At 40.7% G+C, this 25,206-nt stretch overlaps 1 protein-coding gene across 5 annotated transcripts in view; it reads left to right on the top strand.

Annotated features, from left to right (window-relative positions):
* Positions 1–25,206, top strand: part of LOC132815087 (receptor-type tyrosine-protein phosphatase mu-like) — an 888,844-nt gene that overhangs the window by 620,656 nt on the left and 242,982 nt on the right. For all 5 annotated transcript variants that reach the window (XM_060823829.1, XM_060823832.1, XM_060823830.1 and 2 more), the window contains exons 12-13: positions 11,006–11,279; positions 22,995–23,031. In XM_060823829.1, coding sequence (XP_060679812.1) covers positions 11,006–11,279; positions 22,995–23,031 — 311 coding nt within the window. The remainder of the gene's footprint in view (positions 1–11,005; positions 11,280–22,994; positions 23,032–25,206) is intronic.

Below are 25,206 nucleotides of genomic sequence, written 5' to 3' on the forward strand. Positions count from 1 at the left end.
GATTCTGAATGATTACTTTGCATCAGTGTTCACTGAGGAGTGGAACATGATGAATCTTGAGATTAGAGATAGGCGTTTGATAAGTCTGGATCGCGTTGGCATAAGTCGGGAAGATGTGTTGGGTATGCTAGAGATTGTTAAGGTGGACAAATCCCCAGGACTGGATGGGATCTATCGCAGGTTGCTGGGGGAGGTGAGAGTGGAAATGGCTGGGGCCCTGACAGATATCTTTGTCACATCCTTAAATATAGGTGAGGTGCCGGAGGACTGGAAGGTTGCTCATGTTGTCCCCCTGTACAAGAAGGGTAATAGGGATATTCCGAGTAACTACAGACCAATGAGCCTGTCATCGGTGGTGGGAAAGCTGCTGGAGAGGGTACTGAGAGATAGGATCTATTTATATTTAGAAAGGAATGAGTTTATCAGTGATAGGCAACTTGGTTTTGTCCAGGGGAAATTGTGCCTTACCAACTTAATAGAGTTCTTTGAGGAGGTGACCAAGTTGTTAGATGAAGGAAGGGCGGTTGATGTCACATATGTGGACTTTAGTAAGGTGTTTGATAAGGTTCCCCATTGTAGACTAATGGAGAAAGTGAAGTCACATGGTGTGCATGGTGTTCTAGCTGGGTGGATAAAGAACTGGTTGAGCAGCAGGAGACAGAGAGTTGAAGGGAGTTTCTCGAAATGGAGAAAGGTGACCAGTGGTGTTCCACAGGGGTCAGTATTGGGGCCACTGTTGTTTGTAATGTACATAAATGATCTAGAAGAGGACACTGTTAGTATGATCAGCAAGTTTGCAGATGACACGAAGATTGGTGGAGTAGCAGAAAGCATAAGGGACTGTCAGAGAATACAGGAGTATATATATATAGACTGGAGAGTTGGGTGGAAAAGTGGCAGATGGCTTTCAATCCAGACAAATATGAGGTGATGCATTTAGGCAAGTCTAATTCTAGAGTGAATTATACAATGAATGGAAGAGACTTGGGAAATGTTGATGGGCAGAGAGATCTGGGAGTGCAGGTCCATTGTACCCCGAAGTTGCTGCACAGGTGGATAGAGTGATCAAGAAGGCATATAGTTTGCTTGCCTTCATTGGACGGGGTATTGAGTATAAGAGCTGGCAAGTCATGTTAAAATTGTTCAAGACATTGGTTCGGCTATATTTAGAATACTGTGTACAGTTCTGGTCGCTACATTACCAAAAGGATGGAGACATTTTGGAGAGGGTGCAAAGAAGGTTTACAAGGATGTTGCCTGGTATGGAGGTGCTAGCTATGAAGAGAGGTTGAATAGGTTAGGTTTATTTTCATTAGAAAAAAGGAGATTGAGGGGCGACCTGATTGAGCTTTACAAAATCATGAAGGGTACAGACAGGGTGGATAGAGACAAGTTTTTTCCCAGGGTGAAGGATTCAGTAAGGTGAGGTCATGCTTTCAAGGTGAGAGGTGGAAAGTTTAAGGGGGATACACACGGTAAGTACCACACAGAGGGTGGTGGGCAATTGGAACGCATTGCCAGCAGAGGTGGTAGAGGCAGGCACGATAGATTCATTTAAGATGCGTTTGGACAGATGCATGAGTAGGTGGGGAGCAGAAGGATACAAGTGCTTAGGAATTGACCGACAAGTTTAGACAGTACAGTTGGGTCGGCTCAGGCTTGGAGGGCCAATGGGCCTGTTCCTGGGCTGTAAATTTTCTTTGTTCTTTGTTCTCTTCTTATTTTGAAATACTGACCCTTGGTTCTAGATCCTCCCACAAGAGGAAACATTCTTTCCACACATACCTTCCTCAAGACCCTTCAGAATCGTATACACTTCAGCAAAGTAGCCTCTTGCATTTCTAAACTCCAGTGATTAGAAGTCAAGCTTATACAACCTTTTCTCATAAGTCAACCTCCACATACAGCGTATCATCCGCCGTCATTTTCGCCACCTCCAAACGGACCCCACCACCAGGGATATATTTCCCTCCCCTCCCCTATCAGCGTTCCGTAAAGACCACTCCCTTCGTGTCTCCCTCGTCAGGTCCACACCCCCCACCAACCCAACCTCCACTCCTGGCACCTTCCCCTGCAACCGCAGGAAATGAAAAACTTGCATACACACCTCGTCCCTCACTTCCCTCCAAGGCCCCAAGGGATCCTTCCATATCCGCCACAAGTTCACCTGTACCTCCACACACATCATCTATTGCATCCGCTGCACCCGATGTGGCCTCCTCTACATTGGGGAGACGGGCCGCCTACTTGCGGAACGCTTCAGAGAACACCTCTGGGACGCCCGGACCAACCAACCCAACCATCCCGTGGCTCAACACTTTAACTCTCCCTCTCACTCCACCGAGGACATGCAGGTCCTTGGACTCCTCCATCGGCAGAACATAACAACACGACGGCTGGAGGAGGAGCGCCTCATCTTCCGCCTGGGAACCCTCCAACCAAAAGGAATGAACTCAGATTTCTCCAGTTTCCTCATTTCTCCTCCCCCCACCTTGTCTCAGTCGGTTCCCTCAACTCAGCACCGCCCTCCTAACCTGCAATCTTCTTCCTGACCTCTCCGCCCCCACCCCACTCCAACCTATCACCCTCACCTTGACCTCCTTCCACCTATCACATCTCCATCGCCCCTCCCCCAAGTCCCTCCTCCCTACCTTTTATCTTAGCCTGCATGGCACATTCTCCTCATTCCTGATGAAGGGGTCTGGCCTGAAACGTCGAATTTCCTGTTCCTTGGATGCTGCCTAACCTGCTGTGCTTTAACCAGCAACACATTTTCAGCTCATAAGTCAACCCATCCATTCCAGATATTAGATCAGCAATTTACCCATTCCAAGTTATAGGCGAAAGTAAGGATCATAGATGCTGGAGATTAGAGTCAAGAGTGTGGTTTTGGAAAAGCACAGCAGGTCAGGCAGCATCCCAGGAGCAGGAAAATCAATGTTTCAGGCAAAAGCCCTTCATCAGCAAACTTTTGCCCAAAACGTCGGTTCTCCAGCTCCTGGGATGCTGCCTGACCTGCTGTGCTTTCCCAACACCATACTCTCAACCCCATTCCAAGTAATAGTCCAGCCTTTGGCATTGTCCTTTTTATTATTTTTGTAGCCTCTAGCTTTATCTGTTGATTTATTCTTAGTTTGTACTCACAGTCCTTCCTATTACAGTCTGTTGCTTATTTCCCATATTTACCTTTCTCCCCTGCCTTGACGCTACTCTTTGATTTATCACATCTTTCCAAATTCAACTCATTGCCGTTGCTATTTAATTTCAGTCTTTAGGATATTCATTCATGTCTCCAATCTTATTTTTCCCTATGCCAATTTGCATTTACTCAGATATAATGACCTTTGAAGTTTTGATTATTCATTTGGTGCTGACCCTTCATGTTGACTGTAAATGTGAGAAAGAGGCATCAAGGGAGGTTCCAAGGGTTAGGTGAATACGTGAAAAGGGGAGACTGCAAGGGTTTAATGGGTGAGAAGAAGGTAAGATGGGACTACATGATGGAGACTGAGAGGGAGACTGCAAGAGGTTTGGAGAGGCGGCAGCTAGAAGGTGGGAAAATGAATGTGAGCTTAGTGTGAGAATGAGAGGGAGGCTACAAAGTAGAGAAAACAGCTTTAAACTTGTCAACAAATAGATAGTCTGCTAACTAGGGGAGCCTCTGAAACTTAGAAACACCAATGTAATGTAGCCCTTGCAAATGTATGTGAAATTCCTATCTTAAGATATATATATATTCAGGATCTACTATATGGGGAACTATTCTTGTGAAAACTTTGTTCAATTCAAATCTGAGGTTAGGATCTGAGATATGCTAAAAAGTGTACTATCTACCTTATTAGAATTTTCCAACTTTCTGCATAAGCAACGGAAATACATTAACTATGACCTCACCAGTCTGTCAAATGTGCATTTAGAATGGTGGCTTTTTGACTGTAGAAATGTGTATCAGTTATTTTGGAAACAAAATCTTTTGTTACTAACCATGCCTGTTTACTTGTACCAGTTTAAAAACTGAGCCATTTGAGGAGGGATTGTTCTTATTGCTTACTGTGGCTTTAATTTGAAGGTTGATAATTATTGAAGAAGGAGCCCCCAAAATCCACAAATTATTCCTTGAGAACATTTCAAGAAAAGCCCTTGAGAAACAATAATTTGTGCCCTGTCAAGAAGAATTAATTCAAGTAGCAAACTTGCTAAATTAATACTTTTTATCCACTTTCCCAGGAAGTAAAAAGGGCAACAGTATATGGGATAGTCAACATAATCCATGTAAAAAAATCAGAAAATAAGTTTGGGGAGAAACCTAGCAGAACAAATGTGAGATTTAAAAATATTACTGAATCTAATCTCATGAAAATCTGACTGATACAAGCCAGCAACCCTGATTACAGCCATGATGAAAAAAAATGAGGAAAAATCAAATGACATTTGGATAATAAAGTAGTTGTTAGATTTTTGGAACCATTGATATTTGTGACAAATTACACCACCACAGTACATGTTGTTACTGTGGAAGGGGTGCTTTTAAGAACCATACCAGGTTATAAGCAAACAGTCTGGTTTATTTTACTTGATCTTATTTCTTTTGCTTAATAAACTTCTATTTTATTGTTAAAACCAAATCTGCAACATTATTTACTTATGCTTCAGTAAATGATTACCTTGTTAACACCAAAACAAAACAAAACAACATATGGTCTTTTAAGCTAGACATCACTCTGGTTTGTTACTTGTCCAGTAATCACATCACTGAGATAACTCTACAATGCAGTGTAATGTGTATAGACAGTTCTGGTTCACACTGTAGTATGGTGCATTGAGATGCTGCAGTATATTTCTTACTGTTGCCATGATAGTGCAGTGTAATGTGTGTTTTAGAGTAACCTGAAAGCCATTGCGGTACAGTGTAATATGATTTCTCAAAAGAGCAGTGTTGCTCTATACTGTAATATGATGTATTGGGGAAAACCAATTCTGGTTTGCATATTACTGTAGACCTGTATTGATTCACATTGTAGTAGTATGGATGGGCAATTTTCTTTTGTGTGGTTTGATGGCATTTTTGACGCAGATGAATTGATTAACTTTTTTTGTCATTACGTCCTTCGCTGCACTAATATGCTGCCTGGAATATATAAGACAACTGATATGAGCTGACAGGAAGCAGAAATACCTTAGACCAGTGTCCTATTGTTTTCACAATTTTACACAGCTTGAAACAGTTGGAAAGATCAGGTTGAATTTCCTGAGGAAACCCGGGACAATCTCATGATTTTCCTGTCAGAAGTTAGACAGGGTGAAATTCCTGAGTAACTGAGTCCTAGAACCAAATTTCTTATGAGCAAGGTGTTGAGACAACAAGGCTACTTCTAAATTAGCCAGCAGGAAAGGTGGGCAACAATGCATCAAATGGCTTGCTTTACATCTCCTGAAGAAGGACTCATGCCCGAAACGTCGACTCTCCTGCTCCTTGGATGCTGCCTGACCTGCTGCGCTTTTCCAGCAACACATTTTCAGCTCTGATCTCCAGCATCTGCAGTCCTCACTTTCTCCTGCTTTACATCTCCCCCAAATATCAATGAAAACAAAACTCACAAGAGCTATAAAATGGTCTGCCAATTCAGCACTGCCCATTTAGATAAGAACATACCAATTAGGAGCATAAATAGACCATTCACCCTTTCAAGACTGCTCTGCTTTTCAATAAGATCTATTTGTGTTCCAAATGCCATAGTCCCCATCCACAGCCAACAATATTTAATTCCCCGGCCTAACAAGAATCTATCTGTCTCTTACTTAAAAACATTCATTGACCCCACCGTCACTGCCTTTGAGGTAGAGAGTTTCAAAGCTGCACATCCCTCTGAGACAAAGAAAAATCCTCTCACCTCTGTCCTAAAAGGGTGACAACTAATTTTGAACTAATTTCCTCTAGTTCTGAACAAACCTGAAAGATCCTTTCCATGTCCACCTTGTCAATACCATTTGGGAGTTCATAAACGTCAATCAAATCACTGTCGTAGCTCTTCTAAGCTCCATTGAAAAGAAGTCCAGTTTGTCTAATCCTTCTTTAGAAGATAGCCAGTAACATAGTCAACCTCCTCTGAACTACCTCCAATTCATTTTCATTCTTCCTTAAGTCAGAAGAAGAAAACTGTTCACAGTAATCAAAAGATGGCCTCACAAATGTCATCAATACCTAAAGCATTACATTCTTACTTTTATGTTCAATTTTTCTTATAATTATTCCATTTACCTTATTCACATGTGTACTAATTTATTGTGGTTCATGTGCTAAAGATCCTAGATTGATGTACACTTGAGAATTCTGTAGTCATTCTCCAGTTAACTAATACTCTGCTTTTTTAAAATCCTAAATGCCAAAGAGAAAAACTTCACATTATACTCCATTGCTAGATCTTTTGCCCACCTACTTAACCAATTTGTATCAGCCAGCAGCCTTACTTTGTTGCCCAGTTCAGAGGTATTTCTAGTGTGACAGAGATGTTCAGAGAAAGGTGTAATGGTGTGATTAACTTAAAGATAGTGAAGAAAAAATATTAACTTAAGGAAAGAGAAGAAAGAAGATTCACTCCTAACTTACATTACTCAACCTGTTATTTGGCTGATGGCTTGTCTCTGCATGAATAATCACATCTATAAATAGATATTCAATCAAAGTGTTTTCCTCTTCAGTGAATAATGTGCTTGCTTATTAGATTGACATTTTAGTGTTGCCATTGAATTTATTTCCCTAATTTTTTACACAATGCAACTTAATGTGCTGCCTTGGATGTGGGGGAGGAGTGTCATTTATTGGAGAGTGGAGATCCCACCAACTTCCTGCTTCCCTGGGATTTAGCCCAGCGGAGGGGTGGTTTGAGGACTAACATGTATGTGATACTTCAATATTCCACCGCCTCCCCCCCACCCCCATCGCCCCCATATAGATACTATGGATCAAATGGCCTGCTTCTTTACTCTAAGATTCTATCATTCTCTGAAAGTAAAATAAAAAGATTCAACAAAATATGTCCTTTTTATAGCAATACTCAGATTCTGTACTGTCAAATGAATATATTCTCTGTATACAAGTGCCCCATTTGCCTTGAACTGTCAACGATTTTGTAATTTTAATTATCCCAAACAAACCGGCATCTCAAGAAGAGAAAAATTTCTACAGTTGTACTTTCTTAAACATGTTTCGCATAATGTACACAGTAATTGACAGCTTTGTTCTTTAATTTTCATAACATTAATAAGATGATGAGAGATTTAAAGATGATCGATGGGAAATGTTCCTTGCTTTCTGATTGATTGCACAGATTCCACTTGATTTCCAAGCTCATTCTATTTTGTGGCATATGTAAAACAGATCCTGAGGACCCTTTGATGGTGAACAACCAACAGAAAAGAAAGCAAGAAAATAGGGCAGGGGAGCTCAATATCCGTATATCAAGTTAAACCTCAATTTTCCAGCCCTAGCAGTTGTAGTTCTCAAAATGAATAGTACAATTTTGACTTGCGTATGGATTGAGGCAATTGACTCTCATTCAGTTATAAGGGGAATTCGAAATCCTGAATTAAAAGGAGGAGGGAAGAATGCAGAACTCAGGAGAGGTTATTAAAATCTGCAGCACAGACACAACCAGGACAGAGCATCTGGAAAGGGTTAGCACTCAAACTTCAAGTAGACTGGGCAAATAAATGACAATGAAAGGAGGGACAGTTAATACAGGACTGAAGGTTTTATATCCGAATGCACGCACTATAAGGAATAAGGTAAATGAGCTTGTGGCGCAGATTGAAATTGGCAGGTTTGATGGGGTAAGCATCACGCTGATGTGGCTGCGAGGGGACCAAGATTGGGACTTGAATATTCAAGGATATACATCCTATCGAAAAGATAGGCAGGTGAGCAGACAGGGAGGGGTTGCCCTGATTAGTTAGAAATGAAATTAAGTCAATGGTAAGAAACAAAGTAGGGTCAGATGGTGTAGAGTCTGAGTGAATAGAATTGAGGAATCACAAAGGTTAAAAAAAAAGTTGAAGTCATATATAAGTTGCCCACAGTGTCAGGAGCTGGGACATACGATATACCAGGAGATAGAAAAGATGCAAAGGAAAGGCAAAGTTACAGTGATCATGGGAATTTTCAATATGTGGGGGGACTGGCAAATCAGGTTGGTAGTGGTTCACAAGAAAAGAAGTTTGTGGAATGTCTTTTTGGAGCAGCTTGCGATTGGGTCCACTAGAGAACAGGCAAAATGGGATTTAGTGTTGTGCAATGAGGCAGACTTGATAAGGGAGCTTAAGGTGAAGGAACCCTTAGGAGGCAGTGATCATAACATGAGTGAATTTACTCTGTAATTTGAGCAAGAGAATATAGAATCAAAGAAAATGGTATTTCAGCTGAATATAGGCAACGACAGAGGGAGGAGCTGAGTAGAATTGACTGGGAAAGAAGCCTAGCAGGAAAGATAGTGGAACAGCAATGGTAGGAGTTTCTAAGAGTAATTCAGGAGACACGGCAACGATTCATCCTGAGGAAAAAGAAACATGGTACAGGGAGGATGAGGCAACCAAGACTGATAGGCAGGTCAGGGAAGCATAAAAACAAAAGCAAAAGTATATAAAGTAGTGAAGAACAATGGGAAACCAGAGAATCAGGAAGCTTACAAAGGCCAACAGAGGGCAACAAAAAAGAAATAAGGAGGGTGAAGATTAAATATGAGGGTAAGCTAGCCTGTAATATAAAGGAAGACTGTAAGAGTTTCTTTAGATATACAAAGAGCAAAGGGAGGCAAAAGTGGACATTGAGCCATTGGAAAATGATGCTGGAGAGATAGTAGTGGGGAACAAGGGAATAGTTGAGGAACTGAATAATTATTTCACATCAGTCTTCACGGTGGAAGACACGAGTAATGTCTAAAAAATTCAAGAGAGTGAAGGGACAGAGCTGAGTATGGTTGCCATCGCCAAGAAGAAGGTGTTAGAAAACCTGAATAGCCTGAAGATGGATAAGTCATCTAGACAAGATGGACTACATCCCAGAGTTCTAGTGGAGATAACTGAAGAGATAGTGGAGGCATCAGTGGTAATCTTTTAGGAATCACTAGAATCAAGGAAGATCCCTGAGCACTGGAAAATCGTTAATGTAACACCACTGTTTAAAAAGGGAGTAAGGCAGAAAATGGAAGATTACAGACCAATTAGCCTAACCTTGGTCATGGGTAAGATCCTGGAATCCATCATGAAGCATGAGATTTCTCAATGCTGGCAAGTGTACGGTAAAATAGAGCATGGTTTCATCAAGGATAGGTCATGCCTGACAAACCTGCTAGAGTTCTTTGAGGAGGTAATAAGCAGATCAGACCAAGGAGAGCCAATGGATGTTATCTACCTGGACTTCAAGTAGGCCTTTGACAACATGCCACACAGGAGGCTACTGAGTAAGATAAGGCCCCGTGATGTTAGTGGTAAGGTGCTGGTATGGATAGAAGATTGGTTGTCTGGCAGAAAGCAGAGAATGGGGATAAAAGGGTATTTCTCAGAGTAGCAGATAACTGATATTCCAAAAGGCTCAGTGTTGGGAATACAACTTTTCATTTTATGCATTAATGATCTAGATGAGAAAACTGAGGGCATTCTGACTAAGTTTGCAGATGATACAAAGATAGGTAGAGGGACAGGTAATATTGAGGAGGCAGGGAGACTGAAGAAGGATTTGGACAGATTAGGAGAGTCATCAAAGAAGTGACATATGGAGTACAATGATGGGAAGTGTGAGGTGATGCACTTTGGTAGGAAGAATAGGGGTATAGATTATTTTCTAAATGGGGAGAAATTCAAAAGTCTGAAGTGCAAAGAGACTTGGGAGTTCTCTCAAAGTAAACTTGCAGGTTGAGTCAGTAGTTAGGATGCAATGATGGTATTTATTTTGAGAGGATTTGAACATGTGAAGAACATTTGAGGATTCTGAGTCAATACTCGATGGAGTTTCGAAGGATGAGGGATGATCTAATTGAAATATACAGAATACTGAATCACCTGGAGAGAGTGGATAATAGGAAGATGTTTCCATTGGTAGAAGAGATCAGGATTTGAGGGCACTGCCTTAGACTAGAGGGAAGACCTTTCAGAACAGAGATAAGAAAAAACTTCTTTAGTCAGAGAGTGGTGAATCTATGGAATTCACTGCCACAGAAGGCTGTGGAGGCCTGGTCATTGAGTATATTTAAGACAGAGATAGATAGGTTCTTGATTGTCAAGGGGATCAAGAGTTCAGGGAGAAAGGAGGAAAATGTGTTGAGAAACTCATCAGTCATGATTTAATCATGGACCAGGCTTGATGGGCTGAATAGCCTAATTTGTGCTCCTATGATCTTCTGGTCGCATTGTACTGGTTCTAAGTAGTTGAAACATGCTATAAACTGATCCATATAGCTAAAGTGCACATTGTAGCTTTCTTGTGGCACATTGGTAGTGACCCTACCTTTCAGCCAGGAAACCCAGGTTCTCCAGAGATGTATCATAACACATCTGAAGAAGTTGATTAAAAAGATCTGCTTCTGCTGTGGTTAGTTTAATTGCTTGAGAGTTAGAACGAGTTCAAAAGTAACATTTTTAATTTTAAATAAAAACTGAAAGAACTGCGGATACTGTAAATGAGAAACAGGAACAGAAGTTGCTGGAAAACCTCAACAGGTCTGATAGCTTTTGTGAAGAGAAATCAGAGGTAATGTTTCGGGTCCAGCGATGCTTCCTCACGATTGGGGAAGTTTTAACGAAGGCTCACCTGAACTGAAACGTTAATTCTGATTTCTCTGTACAGATGCTGTCAGACCTGCTGAGCTTTTCCAGCAACTTCTGTTTTGATTTTTAATTTTAATCAGCCTAAGTCCCTTCCATGGGATGATGGGTCAATGAGAAAGGTTGTACAGTCAATTAATCTTGTTAATATTTTAGTTCATGTTTTCTTTTCTCTCTGCTTTATTATCAGTGCCTATCAGGTCATTGTGGAAGAGGAACACCCACGCAGAAGCAAGAAGGCCACTGATGTCCTGGACTGCTACTTTGTCCCCATCACCTACCAAAACGCCTCGATTTCAGACTCCCCTCATTACTTTGCTGCAGAATTTCCACCAGATGCTCTTCAAATAGCCCAACCATTTATTGTTGGAGATAACAAGACCTACAGTGGCTACTGGAATGCCCCCTTACTCCCTCATAAGAGCTACAGCATTTATTTCCAGGCAGTGAGCAAAGCCAATGGGGTAAGTGTCCATAGCTGTAACTGTTGAGCACAAACATAAGCTAGTCAATGATTATTTTTGTTTTCATATATTAATGAATATACCATCATTTATCCATTTATTTCCATACATTACCTAATATTACAATCATTTATCTATAAAGTGCATGTAAAAATGAAAAGTAATGGGATTTGGTTTTGCTCAGTTGGCAAGCCAGCTGGTTTGAGATTCACAGTGGCATCAATAGCAGTTCACACACCAACTGCAGTCACCATGAAGGATTATCCTTCTCAATCTCACCTCCTGCATGGGACCCTTAGGTTAAACGACCATCTCTTTCTTAAGGAGAGAACAGCCCTATGGTCTTATAGGACAATGGCCATGTTACCTCTTACTTAAACATGAAAAACCGTTGGCCTGCCCATTTGGTTCCTCCTAAAATAGGTTATCGCCTGCTTCTTGGTGGTTACGTCTGTACTGAGCTCAATGCTGACCATGCAGTAGCAAAGCTTGCAATGCCCCATATTAGCAAAGATAAATTGCAAAATTGAAGTAACCAGCTCAAACATTGACTGAAAGCGCAGACAGCCAACTGGAGTGTAAGCTCAGTAATTACTCTTGTGTATTGTGGAGATTTTCTAATCAATCTGTTCAGAGACATTATACACACATCAGGAACCATAGACCTGAACCTAGTCTCCTCACTTAGAGGTAGGAACACTACCACTGTACCACAAGAGGTGTCCTGGGTATTTTAACTCCCACACTTTAGCACACTTCTGTTACGTGAACTGGAAACTAACTAAGCAAAAGCTCAGTTGGTATAAAGCAGCTTTGTTTGAAGTACAATAAATTAGCTTTTCTACATTCAATGAACACATCTACTGTGATCTCCTGTAACAACTGCCAACTACTAGGAACACTTGTGCCTCATGAGTGCCAGGCAGTGATTCCAACAGAATAGAGTCCAACCACTGCCCTTCAACATTAAACCAAATTGCAATTGTAGAATTCCATCATTATTAACATCCTGGTTTCAATACTCAATTTGGTGTCCAATGACCAGAAATTGAATGGATCAATCATGTAAACGCAGTGGTAATGAGAACAGGGAAAGACTGAGAAATCTGTGGTGAGTAACTTACATCCTGATTCCTCAAAGCCACTCCAATGTCTACACACACATGGCATGAATATATTCGAGTACTCTTCACCTATTTGGTAAGTGCAGACCCTGGCAGAATGTGCTCAGTGGACCAAATGGCCAACTCCTGTATCTATTTGCTACATTCCTATGAAGAAGCTCAATACCAATCCAGGACAAAGCTGCCTGCTTGACTGGCACATCACGACTAACTTAAGTCTTCCCTTCCTCCATTACTGGCACCATCTCCAAAATCCATTTCAGCAACTCATCAAAGCTTCTTTAACATTTGCTTTCAAAACCTTTAACACTTGCAACAGGCACATGCAAACACCACCATCTGAATACTCTCTCCCAAGTCAAAGGTCCGTATTGACTTGGAACTATGTCATTGTCCCACCGCTGTCACAGGGTCAAAAGCCTGGAACTCTCTGCAGAAAAGCACAACATTATATGGATTGCAGCATTTCCAGAAAACAACTCACCACCAACTTTTCAAATGATATTAGGGATTGCAATTGATGCTGATCTTGCCAATAATGCCCATATCCAATGGCTAGAGAAATAACTCTTCGAAAAGCTGGTAGTAAAGCATGTTAATTTGTTAAATGAACATTCTTTATTGAAACTTCTCCACCCTTCTAGTTTTTCCTATTCTCCATTCAGTGTGCTAATCATGAGAGGGAGCAAATATAAAGAAATGCCCAATCTTCTGGCATTTCACCAAATGGCAATCACCGTGTGTGTGATAGCAAAATGTGAAATAATGTGAAAGTAAATGTTGCTGGACTGGTCATTATCTGGGTACAGCATTACCAAGCCTTTTTCAGACATTGTCTGTTGTCCAAAGAGTTCATTTTCACCAGGGTTCCTATGAAAGTTAATGAAGAAGAGTATTGCTGTTTTTCTAAACTGAAACATGCCTTGGTATTTAAATACGTAACCAGTTTTGGTGTACAAAGTTAAAAATCACACACCACCAGGTTATAGTCCAACAGGTTTAATTGGAAGCACACTAGCTTTCAGAGCATCGCTCCTTCATCAGGTGATAGTGGAGGGCTCAATCCTAACACACAGAATTTATAGCAAAAATTAACAGTGCGATGTAACTGAATTTATACATTGAAAAATTGATTGTCTGTTAAGTCTTTCATCTGTTTGAATACCATGATAGTTTCACTTCTTTCATGTGTAAATCACAAAACCTTTTTTTAAAAAGTTGCATTTTCAGGTTAGCTGTTAACAATGGTGATAGCTAGACAATATGTTGAAGGTGTTAACCCCCTGTATTCAATTGACATAGCTATTTTTAAAAAAAGCTGCATTGTTCACTGATAATTCATGCTGTTTTCAAAATTGCATTGGTATTGATCTGGAAGTCCAGGGAGCTCGCTGTTTAGTACAATAATGAACACACACAAAGTGAAAAGATAAAATGCCCTCATTCCACAGAGTTAACTTGTCAGATCTCCTGCTAATACACATCAAGTAGAGAGATTTCCCAATGGGATGAGATGAAAGATAGGATGTTGAGTCACCTCAGGTGTTTTGTAGGATAAAATTGAGCATTGGTGATGAGGTAACGTTGTGTGAGGCATGACAGCCAATCCTCTGAATCAGAAAAGGGGAGGTGGAGGATAAAAGAATTAAAAATGGACCAACTTGTAATCACTGAAGTAAAGCAGTTTGCATTGAATTAAGTGTGTATTTATTCCAGCTTCCTTAAGGATGATAAATATTCCTAAAAAAGTAGCCTAAACTTTAAAGCAATTGCCTATTAGCATTTAACAAATCTAAAGAGACACTGAAAGAAAATAACTATTTTCATCTTGAGGAGATAATTACTGGACGATTTTAATTCATGTTTATAATTTGGCCTTTGGTGTGTTGTTGTTACACCTTGAAGCAATGCTGATCTTTGACAATGTTTTAATTGAGTATCAAGTGTCAGTTGGGAATGCTTGCTCAAGTTACTTTCAGCAAAACAGGAAGTTTGCTGTTTCTTTGAATATTTTGCCATGTGCATCCTCTTTATTTTAATTTTCCAAAATAATATGCCTAATTGGTTTGATGTTAAAGATTCTGCAGGTATTGGAATAATAGTTAGTGAATTCTAAATGTAGTGCATTACCTGAAGCATTTCGGCTTTTTAAAATGATATGCAACCGGATTGAATTGTTCCATTTCTAAGCACACATCCTCCCCCCCCCTCCTCTCAGCAAATTATTACGAGGTCCCTTTCACTCTCATCAACTGTTCCACCAGTTTTTTTACATTTCCAATATTTGTGGTTTATTCCAGTCACCAAATATATCTTGCGCTTCTGCCTTTTTTAATGAGGGACTCTTCTCTGATCCATAACCTTCTGGTGTCTGGTACCTACCAATACATCTCATCCTTTCACCAATGCCTACAGTCACAAATATTTTGCTCTTCATTAGAATTCACTTCCACTTCCTTTGCTATAGTACCCTGCGTTCACTGCTGTATTCTGCTCCGCATTACAAAGTTGATAGTTACTTTTTCAGACAAAGTTTTGTCCACAACAGCATCCCTGATCTTACTGTGCTTTAGTATTTTAATTCCAATTCTCTCACATTTCTGTCCTCTGCCCTGCCGTGACACAGTGAAGCGCATCACAGGTTTTATGATCAATTATCTTTCTGCTGTACCCTTAACCATATCTGATCTGAGGACTGACCAGTAACTTCAAACATCAGCTGTAGCTTTTGATTTTCACAGCAGGACTTTCTAATGATGTGGATCAGCTCTGGGGGCAGCACAGTGGCTCAGTGGTTAACACTGCTACCTCACAGCGCCAGGGACCCAGGTTTGGTTCAGTCTCGGGCGACTATCTGTGTGGAGTTTGCACATTCTCCCCGTGTTTGCGTAGGTTTCCTCCAGGTGCCCTGGTTTCCTTCCACAATCCAAAAATGTGCAGGTTAGGTGAATTGGACATGCTAATTGCCCATTGTGATCAGGGATGTGTAGGTGAGGTGCATTAGTATGGGGAAATGTAGAGTAATAGGGTAGGGGAATGGGTTTGGGTGGGATACTTTTTGGAGGGTTGGTGGAGAATTGTTGGACCGAAGGGTCTGTTTTCACACTGTAAGGATTCTGTGATTCAGAAGGGAGTGGCTCAATCGTTAACACTGCTGCCGCACAGCACCAAGAACCTAGGTTCAATTCCTGCCTCAAGCAACTATCTGTGTGGCATTTGCACATTTTCCCCGTGTCTGCATGGGTTTGCTCTGGTTTCCTCCCACAATCCAAAAATGTGCAGGTTAGGTAGTTTGGCCATGCTAAGTTGTCCATAGTGTTAGGTGCATCAGTCAGGGTGAATAGGGAAATGAGTCGGAGGGTCAGTGTGGACCACACTGCAGGGAAACTAATCTAGATATTCTTAATTAGCACAGTCTGCTGGTATGAGATAAGAGTCTGCTTGTTCTCTACCTTTTAGGCACTGTCAAACATGCTGTACTTTAATGGATTTTCTCTCTATTTCAAACCTGACCCACAGCCTTGATTCTGTCACTTTCATTTCACCCATTTCTTGCCCAGGTCAGGTCTCCCACTGACCTTATATTTACCAGGTGCTTAGGTTCATTTCTTCAATTTTGTTATCCCTATTCCTTCTCTGAGATGATCTATTGTATCTTGCAACTATTTTTCTGAACAGTTCTTCTTTGTGTTTGTTTCATTGTTTCCCTATATTTTACCCACACACACCTCTCTCTATTTCATTCCAGTAATGTGCATGTCCATCTTTTAATGCTGGGACCTGTTAACATTAACCGACCTTATTTTTACCACAGATATTAACTGCCTGTTGTACACTTCCTCATTTTATAGTCTTTTCCTCTAATCTCCCAAATCGAAATACAGAAAGCATTCTGACTCACAGATGTGCATTTGTGAACAGGATAGGTGAGAAACAATGGCCAGCAGTTATCCTTCAACTTCATAGAATCCCTACCATACGGAAGCAGACTATTCAGTCCATCGAGTCAGCACTGAACCTCCAAAGAGCATCCCATCCAGATCCACTCCCCTATCCTATCCCTGTAACCCTGCATTTTCCATGGCTAAACCACCTAACCTGCACATCCCTGGACATTATGGGCAATTTAGCATGGCCAATCCACCAGACCTACACATCTTTGGACTGTGGGAGGAAACTCAACCAGACATGGGGAGAATGTGCAAACACCTCACAGGCAGTCACCCAAGGGTGAAATCAAACCGGAGTTCCCTGGCACTGTGAGGCAGCAGTGCTCACCACTGTGCCACCCCTTCCATTGCTATGTTTTCATGCATTTTCATAGCACAGATCCCTCAATCAACTTACTTTGTTGTCAGAGTAAGCTATTTTACTCTGTCTTTATTAAGTTCAACACCATCTGCATGCAAAATCTCTGAGATGAAAAATTAGCATTAGCAGTGGAGATCATATAATCCCCTACCCAAAATGCCATTAAAAATCCATCTAGTTCACTGATGTCCTTTAGGGAAGAAAATATGCCATTCTTACCTGGTCTGGTTCAAGAAGGTAGCTTTCCATTTCACAAAGGCAATTAATGATGTAGACTAAACGCTGGCCTGTTGATTCCCAAAGACATCGACTGTTTAAAAGAATTACTACAGCTACAGAGTAACAAGAAATACTTCTTAGCCCTAGTTGTATCAGAGATTGTTCTTCATTCACGATATCTCTCTCCCCGGCCCTTCAAGTATTGGTTCTGATATCCAAAAGATACTCAAGTGTTACCAGCTGCAAAAGCTGAGCTCTGGGTTTTGGAGCCAGTGGGAGCAGTGAGCTACACAGATAGAACATTGAGGGAGTTGGTCACACCATCAGTTTGGGAGCTCCAAGAGGAAGGACTGACTGCCAGACAGCCTAACAAGTTAGGCAGGAGTCTGCTGGGAGCATCCCGGTCATTCGTCTCTTCTCCATTTTGGATACTGATGAGGGCAGTGATTCCCCAGAGGAGTGCAGTTATATCAAGTCAGTGTCACTAAGGGTGGCTGAGCTAGACAAGAGGAGAGGAGAAAAATTGGAAAGGCAGTACTGATATGGGAGTTAATTCATGAAAAAAACAGCCAAGTATTTCTATGGTTATAGACATGACTGCCGGATGACACGTTGCCTCTCTGATGCCAGGTCAAGACTGTCACAGTGCAGTCACAGAAAGTCCTTCTTAGGGAGGAAGAACAACCAAGGGTCATAGTTCACATTGGTACCAATGATTTAGGTAGGAAGGGGGATGAAAGCAGATTTTAGGAAGCAAGAAAAGAGGCTAAAAGTTAGGACCTCAAAGACGTTAAGCTCAGTATCACTCTAAATCCGATGACCTCAAGAGCGCAAGAATAAATTAATTGAATTATTGATTATACAGCTAGAGAGCTGGTATAGGAAGAAGGGCATTAGATTTTTGACTAGTTCTGTGGCAAATAGGACCCGCATAAGATCGGTGAATTTCTGCAGTAGTATGTTAAAGAACCAGCTGGGGGGTCTTCTATTTTCGCTTTATAACATGCGATGAGAAACGATTAATTAATAACATTACTATAAAAGAACATTGGGAAATAGTGATCATAATATCATTAAATTTCACGTTAAGTTTTAATGTGATATAATTCATTATTTAACTAGAGTCTAAAATCTGAGTAAAAGAAATCAAGGGTATCGGGGCATGTTGGCTGCGGTGGATGGGAAAATTCACCAAAAAAGTTGAAAGTAGACAGGTAATAAATAGTATTCAAACAAATACTTCATGGTTTACAATAGATATCCATTCTTCGAAGACACAAACAGCTAAAGGGAAGGTGACTCAACTGTGGCTAACAAAAGATGTTAAAAATTGAAGGAAATGGCTGATAAGAAGTCATAAAAAGTGAGAAGCTCAAGAATTTGGATCTATTTAAAATGCAGTATAGAAACTGATAAAGAAATGGAAAGTAGATTATGAATACAAGCTGACAAGAAATGTAAAGACCGACTGTAAAATCTAGGCTAGCTGGGACAAATGTGGCAGGATGGAGAACAGGGAAATGGCAGAGAAAATAAATAATTACTTGCACCTGTCTTAGAGTCACAGAGTTTTAGAGATGTGCAGCACAGAAACAGACTCATCGGTCCAACTCGTCCATGCCGACCAGATATACAAACCTAACCTAGTCCCATTTGCCAGCACCTGGCCATATCACTCTAAATACTTCCTATTCATATACCTATCCAGATGCCTTTTAAATGTTGCAATTGTATTAGCCTCCACCACTTCTTCATGCAGCTCATTCCATGCACACACTTCCCGCACCATGAAAAAGTTGCCTCTTACGTCCCTTTTATATCTTTCCCCTCTCACCCTAAACCTATGCCCTCTAGTTCTGGACTCCCCCACCCCAAGGAAAAGACTTTGTCTATTTATCTTATCCACTCATCTCATGATTTTATAAACTTCCATAAGGTCACCCCTCAGCTCCAGGGAAAACAGCCCAGGCCTATTCAACCTCTCCCTATAGCTCAAATCCTCGAACCCTGGCAACATCCTTGTAAATCTTTTTCAAACCCTTTCAAATTTCACAACATCGTCCCGATAGGAAGGAGACCAGAATTCCATGCAATATGCCAAAAGTGACCTAACCAATGTCCTGTACAGCCACAACATGACCTCCCAACTCCTGTACTCAATACTCTGACCAATAAAGGAAAGCATACCAAACGCCTTCTTCACTATCCTATCTACCTGTGACTCTACTTTCAAGGAGATATAAACCTGCACTCCAAGGTCTCTTTGTTCAGCAACACTCCCAAGGACCTTAAGTGTATAAGTCCTGCTAAGATTTGCTTTCCAAAAATGTAGCACCTCGCATTTATCTAAATTAAACTCCATCTGCCACTTCTCAACCCATTGGCCAATTGGCCAAGATCCCATTCTACTCTGAGGTAACCTTCTTCACTGTCCACTACACCTTCAATTTTGGTGTCATCCGCAAACTTACTAACTGCACCTCCTATGTTCATATCCAAATCATTTATAGAAATGACAAAAAGTAATGGATCAGCACTGATCCCTTTGGCACCTGACTGGTCACAGGCCTCAAGTCTGAAAAGCAACCCTCCACCACCACCCTCTGTCTTCTACCTTCAAGCCAGTTCTGTATCTAAATGGCTAGTTCTCCCTGTATTCCGTGAGATCTAATCTTGCTAACCAATCTCCCATGGGGAACCTAGTTGAAAGCCTTACTGAAGTCCATACAGATCACATCCACCATTTTGCCCTCATCAATTCTCTTTATTACTTCTTCAAAAAACTTAACCAAGTTCGTGTGACATAATTTCCCAAACACAAAGCCATGTTTACTATCCATAATCAGTCCTTGCCTTTTCAAATACGTGTAAATCCTGTCCCTCAGAATTCCTACCAACAACCTGCCCACCACTGATGTCAGGCTCACCAGTCTACAGTTCCAATAGACAATAGACTATTGTCTATAGTTCCCTAGCTTGTCCTTACCACCTTTCTTAAATAGTGGTACCACGTTAGCCAACCTCCAGACTTCTGGCAGCTCACCTATGACGATCAATGATCCAGATATATCAGTAAGTGGCCCAGGAATCACTTCTCTAGCTTCCCACAGAGTTCTAGGTTTCATCCGATCAGGTCCTGGGGTTTTCAATCTTGCAGAAATACTACATGATCAAGAGATTCAGAAACCTGAACAACTGAAATATAAAGATACTTACATACAGATGAAGAAGGACATCACTTCGATTAGGACAACACATCCATCCTAAGACAACCCAAACAGAGTCACACGCTAGAATTTCTAGAAGCATGGCATTCCAACCGGAACTCTATCAACAAACACATTGACTTGCATCCCATTTACCATCCATGAGAAAAAGAACAGGAAATGACATCACCACCGAAAATGTCACCACTGACCCAAGAAAACCTAAACATGTAAATAAAAAGGGTGCCATACCACCATGCTTCATCTGGAGTCTAACTGATGATGTTACCTAGTATGGTAATGAAACGTCTGAAACCAAACCTTCCAGCTTAGCGAACAAATGTACATCCAGAACCTCAACCTGAGGTACAAATCTTCTCAAAACTTGCTAACATTGCTGTAGGTCTGGAGTCACATGTAAGTCAGGATGACAGCTTTCCTTCTCCAAAGGGCATTCATAAACCATTAGACTAGATTTTCATTCCAGATTTTTAGTTAAATCATATTTCACCATCTGCCACTGTGGGATTCAAACCCCTTATCCCCAGCACATTAACCTGGTCCTCTGTCTTGCCAGTCCAGTGACATTGCCTCTACTACATGCATTGAACTTCCAGAACGTTTTTGATAAGGTCCCACACGAGAAGTTAATAAACAAAAATATAGTTAATGGGGTTATTATATTAGTATGGACTGAGATTTGGTTAATATACTGAAAGCAGGGTTGTTGGGTGAACAAATAATTCTCACACTGACAGACTGTACCTAGCAGAATTCTTCAATGATCAGTGCTGCGTTCACATCCATGCATAATCTATATCAATGTTTTGGATGTGGGGAACAATTTTCATATTTTCTTTAGGCATAGGTGCAGAGCAAAAATGATGCCTTGCTGCATTTAAGCAGGCAATGGTGAGGTCACACTTGGAATATTGTGTGTGGTTTTGGTCTCCTTATCTGAGGAAGAATTTTCTTACAATAGAGGTAGTACAGTGAAAATTTACCAGTTATTCCTGGGATGGTAAGACTGAAGTCGATTAGGATTATATTGAGTAGAGTTGAGAAGGAAGGATGGGCATCTCATAGAAGCAAGTAATATCCTAACAGGCTAAGACAGATTGGATGGTGGGGGTGTCCAGAACCGGGGATCATAGTTTAAGGATAAGGGGTAAACTTTTTAGGACTGTGATGAGGAGAAATGTCTTCACCCAGATTATGGTGAGCCTGTGGAATTCATTCTCATAGAGACTGAGGGCAAAACATTTCCAAGAGGAGGTGGATGTAGCTGTTGTGGCTAAAAGGATAAAGGGATATGGGGAGAGGCTGGGATTAGGGTGTTGAGCGCGATGACCAGCGATGATCATATTGAATGGAAGAGCAGGCAAGGGTTCGAATGGCCTACTCCAACTCCTATCTTCTTTATTTCTATGACACAAAAAAAAGAGGTAGGAATAAAATTGAGGTGGGAATAAAATGCAAAGTGGCTTCAAGGGACTTGGATAGGCTAGAAGGTTTCTTTTGCTTTATTCATTTGCGGGATGTGGACATCGGTGGCATTGCCAGTGTTTATTGCCCATCCCTAGTTGCCCTTGAAAAGGCAGTGGTGAGCTGCCTTCTTGAACTGCGATAGTCTGCCTGCTGTGGGTTGACCCAAAAAGCCATGTGGGAGGGAATTCCAGGATTTTGACCCAGCAACAGTAATAAGTTGGTTGTCGCCTTGAACATTTTCAGTGACCAAGCTTCTGCAGCTCTCTGGGATCGAGACTTCCAAAGGTTCACTTCCCTTTGTGTAAAGATATGAAACTGAGTAGAGCTGCAGTTAGTATGGGAGGGTCACATCTTCATGGTGGTATTCAGATGATCATTCGGGATCCCATTGAATACTGTAGTTGACTTGATAGACAGAATGGCTTACCCATGTTCCTTTGTTCCAAAATAAGACAAATTCTAAGGTGATAGGTGAGGTGATGGAAGTGTGTTGCTCAGAAAGGCAACTTAAAATGTAACTATTGAAAGATTTGTAGGATTGATTTATTTATTTTCTCATTCTGTTTGAAGTAAAGGGAAGAACAGCACAAAATATTTTCTCTGTAGATAACATGATTTAGAAAAGCTCATGACGAAGCAGATTTTACATGTGATTTAGAGGTGATGAGTACAATATGCTCAATGACATTTTCTACTTCTTGCACACTTCTGTTGCCAATGCTTCCTTAGTAATCAGTTCTGAGCACTTCAATATCCTTCTACCCCAAAATGTCAGACCATACATCTATATTTGTCTGTTACATTGTGGGTTCACTTTAAATAAAAGAGAACTTGTGAATTAGACTCAAGCAAATCAAATTTATCTTCGTGGCTGCCTGATAAATTCTGCAGGAATTGTGTGTAAAAATTGCCTCTGATGAACTCTGCTTATTTATAGCAATCTGGAAGTGTTTTGCTATGCAAAGTAATGGCTTCCTTTTCACATTGCTGTGCCAATGCCAAGCTAAAGCACCATTGATTTTTTTTTAATAATTGTCAGATACGTCGCAGAGGCTTTCTCTGTACATCACTCAAGGTCAAAGAGGTGCTGAAGTGAAGGCTGTTTTCTGCCTTTGCCAATTAATATCTCTAGTTGTTAGATAAATGTTAACTGAAGTATTTATCTAAAATGCCAAGTACATTTCATTCCAATTGTCAACAGCTGGCGTACATTCTGAATTTAAGAGCTATTGCTAATATGTTACTAAACACGTCCCTGTTCCTCCAAGTCAGTCTTATCGATGGATTTTAAATAGAGTTGGTGATGAGGTTATGTTTGCTTTAGCTGATGCACGAAAATTGACAGTTTCTCTTTTCATTTAACACAGGAAACCAAAATTGACTGCGTCAGGGTGGCCACAAAAGGTATGTCTTAGTTCTCACCTTTCTTCTTACTGCAGACATCTGCAATTGTATTCTTGTCTTTCTAATTGAAAAGGCATTTAAAATGCATGACAATATGTATGTTCTCAACAGCCAAAATGTCAACGAAAATGTTTTCTTTTCACCTTCATACATTAAGTCTCCTACATGCTTTGATAATTCTTTATAAATTGATTATTTAAAACTTGTGTGTATATTTTGGTTTCATCAGCTCATCAACACAAGTTTTATTTACCTTTGAATGCCTGAAAATGATTCTGATGATTAGTTCTGTGGCAGTTTCTCCTTGCTTAACTGTACTCTGCAGTACATAGATCAGATCGGTTCTAGCATGCATCTGAATATGACTGTATATTGGTAAATGGATGAATTTTGTTGCTCGTTCTCTGCTATTGTTAATTTCCTGGTTTGCTGCAGTACCCAGTTACTGTGATTTTATTAACCCTCAAAGGACTACTTCCAATTTGATAGCCGGTGTCTTCTTCTGAATTATGAAATGATTTACGATGGGAGTACAAAACCCATGTGTTAAAGCAAGACTCTCATTTCCAAACTACCAGGCACATATACATGATATATGTTAACCCCACTGCATTTTTAGTGTCTTGTGTCAGGCTGAGCCAAACCAAGCACAGTGCTGGGCAACATAACTACCTCAGCCTTGGCAACTGTTGAGCAACAGCATTTGGTTTCAACCAGAGCTTAGATATCAGGTACAGGTAGCATTAGGCATTGTTCAGATCTCCATCCTAGTTAAATTCTGTGCTCCAATCGTGAATGTCTGCGTGGGCATGGCATTAGGCAGGGGAATTCCTCTTTTGGCTTTGATTTCATTGGAAGAGCCATTGAGACAGTCCGAAACAGAGTCATTGATTTTTTTATGTCACTTAGTTGCAATTATTCTGTCGAGTGGGAGAAACCTTGCAGGATATTCAAAACCTCCCTCTCTAGGATTACATTTGGTCAGTTGGGAACCATACCGTGGTGAAAGTTAGTGGATTCAAGCAAAAAAGGGAGAACTTGGATGAACCAAACATTTTGGGGTTATTTTTGTGGATTTTGAAAATATGGCCAGTTATGCAATGGACAACCTTTGAGTGCACTGTTCAAAAGTGAAGGGTGATCATTTTAAATTCACTGTGTGAATAACGTTAAGCGTGCGTGGCTTGATGAAGCATTGTCTTTAATCTGGAATGACTGCTGTAACCGTGATATATTTTAAAAGTGTCATTGAGCTTGCACGCTGTCATTTCAACATTGTCCATCCTTGCACAATGCCATCAATGCTGCCAGGTCAATCATAATCCTAATTAGTGCTGTCCTGGTCCACGCAGTGCAGAGCACCCATTGCAAATTGCCGAGCCTTTCTCACAAATAAGAATTAAGTTGAATCGAGAAAAGAAATCATTATCTCGGTGCTTCTGTTTCTAGAACAGCTCTGCTTGAAGCAAAACAAAAGATATGGTAATTGTCACTATGGCGACCACTTACACAATAGTACCATTTAAAAATCTAAGGTGATGAGGCAGCAGTGCAGCAGCATAAAATTATTATGTATCTTGGCCTCATCAATCAATCCATCAGCAACATAATTAGAAAGAATCTTGTCGCTACATTAGGCATTAGTGCTGTTCCCTTCAACAAGCTCACCTTTTGAACTGCCAGGCAGACCAAGATTGCTATGGAATAGCCAATGATTTGGTCCAGCCATTCTGCCAGAAAAGCTGGAGCTATTTTGTGGAGTTAACTTTCAGGAGACAACAAGAGGGAAAGGAATAAATCAATTTAAAATGAGAAAATTTAAGTCACAATTATGGTAGTTCTGGCTTAAGTAGCATACTATATTCTAGGTTGCAAGCACCGAGTTGTGCAGTCCATGACACCCCATATAATATGATCACAGTCCCAGTTGTGGGGAAGCCTGACCAAAACAAAGCATTGAATGGGACAAAGAACATTATTAATAATAGTGGTAAAAATTGGATAAGAACAAATGACTGACCAAGAAGAGAGACGGAAACATTATCCATGTTCAAAGACAACACCAGGTTATAGTCCAATAGGCTTATTTGAAACAGATAGCTAGCCGATGAAGGAGCAGCACTCCGAAAGCTTGTACTTTCAAGTAAACCGTTTGGACTATAGTCTGGTGTTGTG

The sequence above is a fragment of the Hemiscyllium ocellatum genome, chromosome 4, assembly GCF_020745735.1.
Source record: "Hemiscyllium ocellatum isolate sHemOce1 chromosome 4, sHemOce1.pat.X.cur, whole genome shotgun sequence".
In the NCBI taxonomy this organism is placed as follows: Eukaryota; Metazoa; Chordata; class Chondrichthyes; order Orectolobiformes; family Hemiscylliidae; genus Hemiscyllium; species Hemiscyllium ocellatum.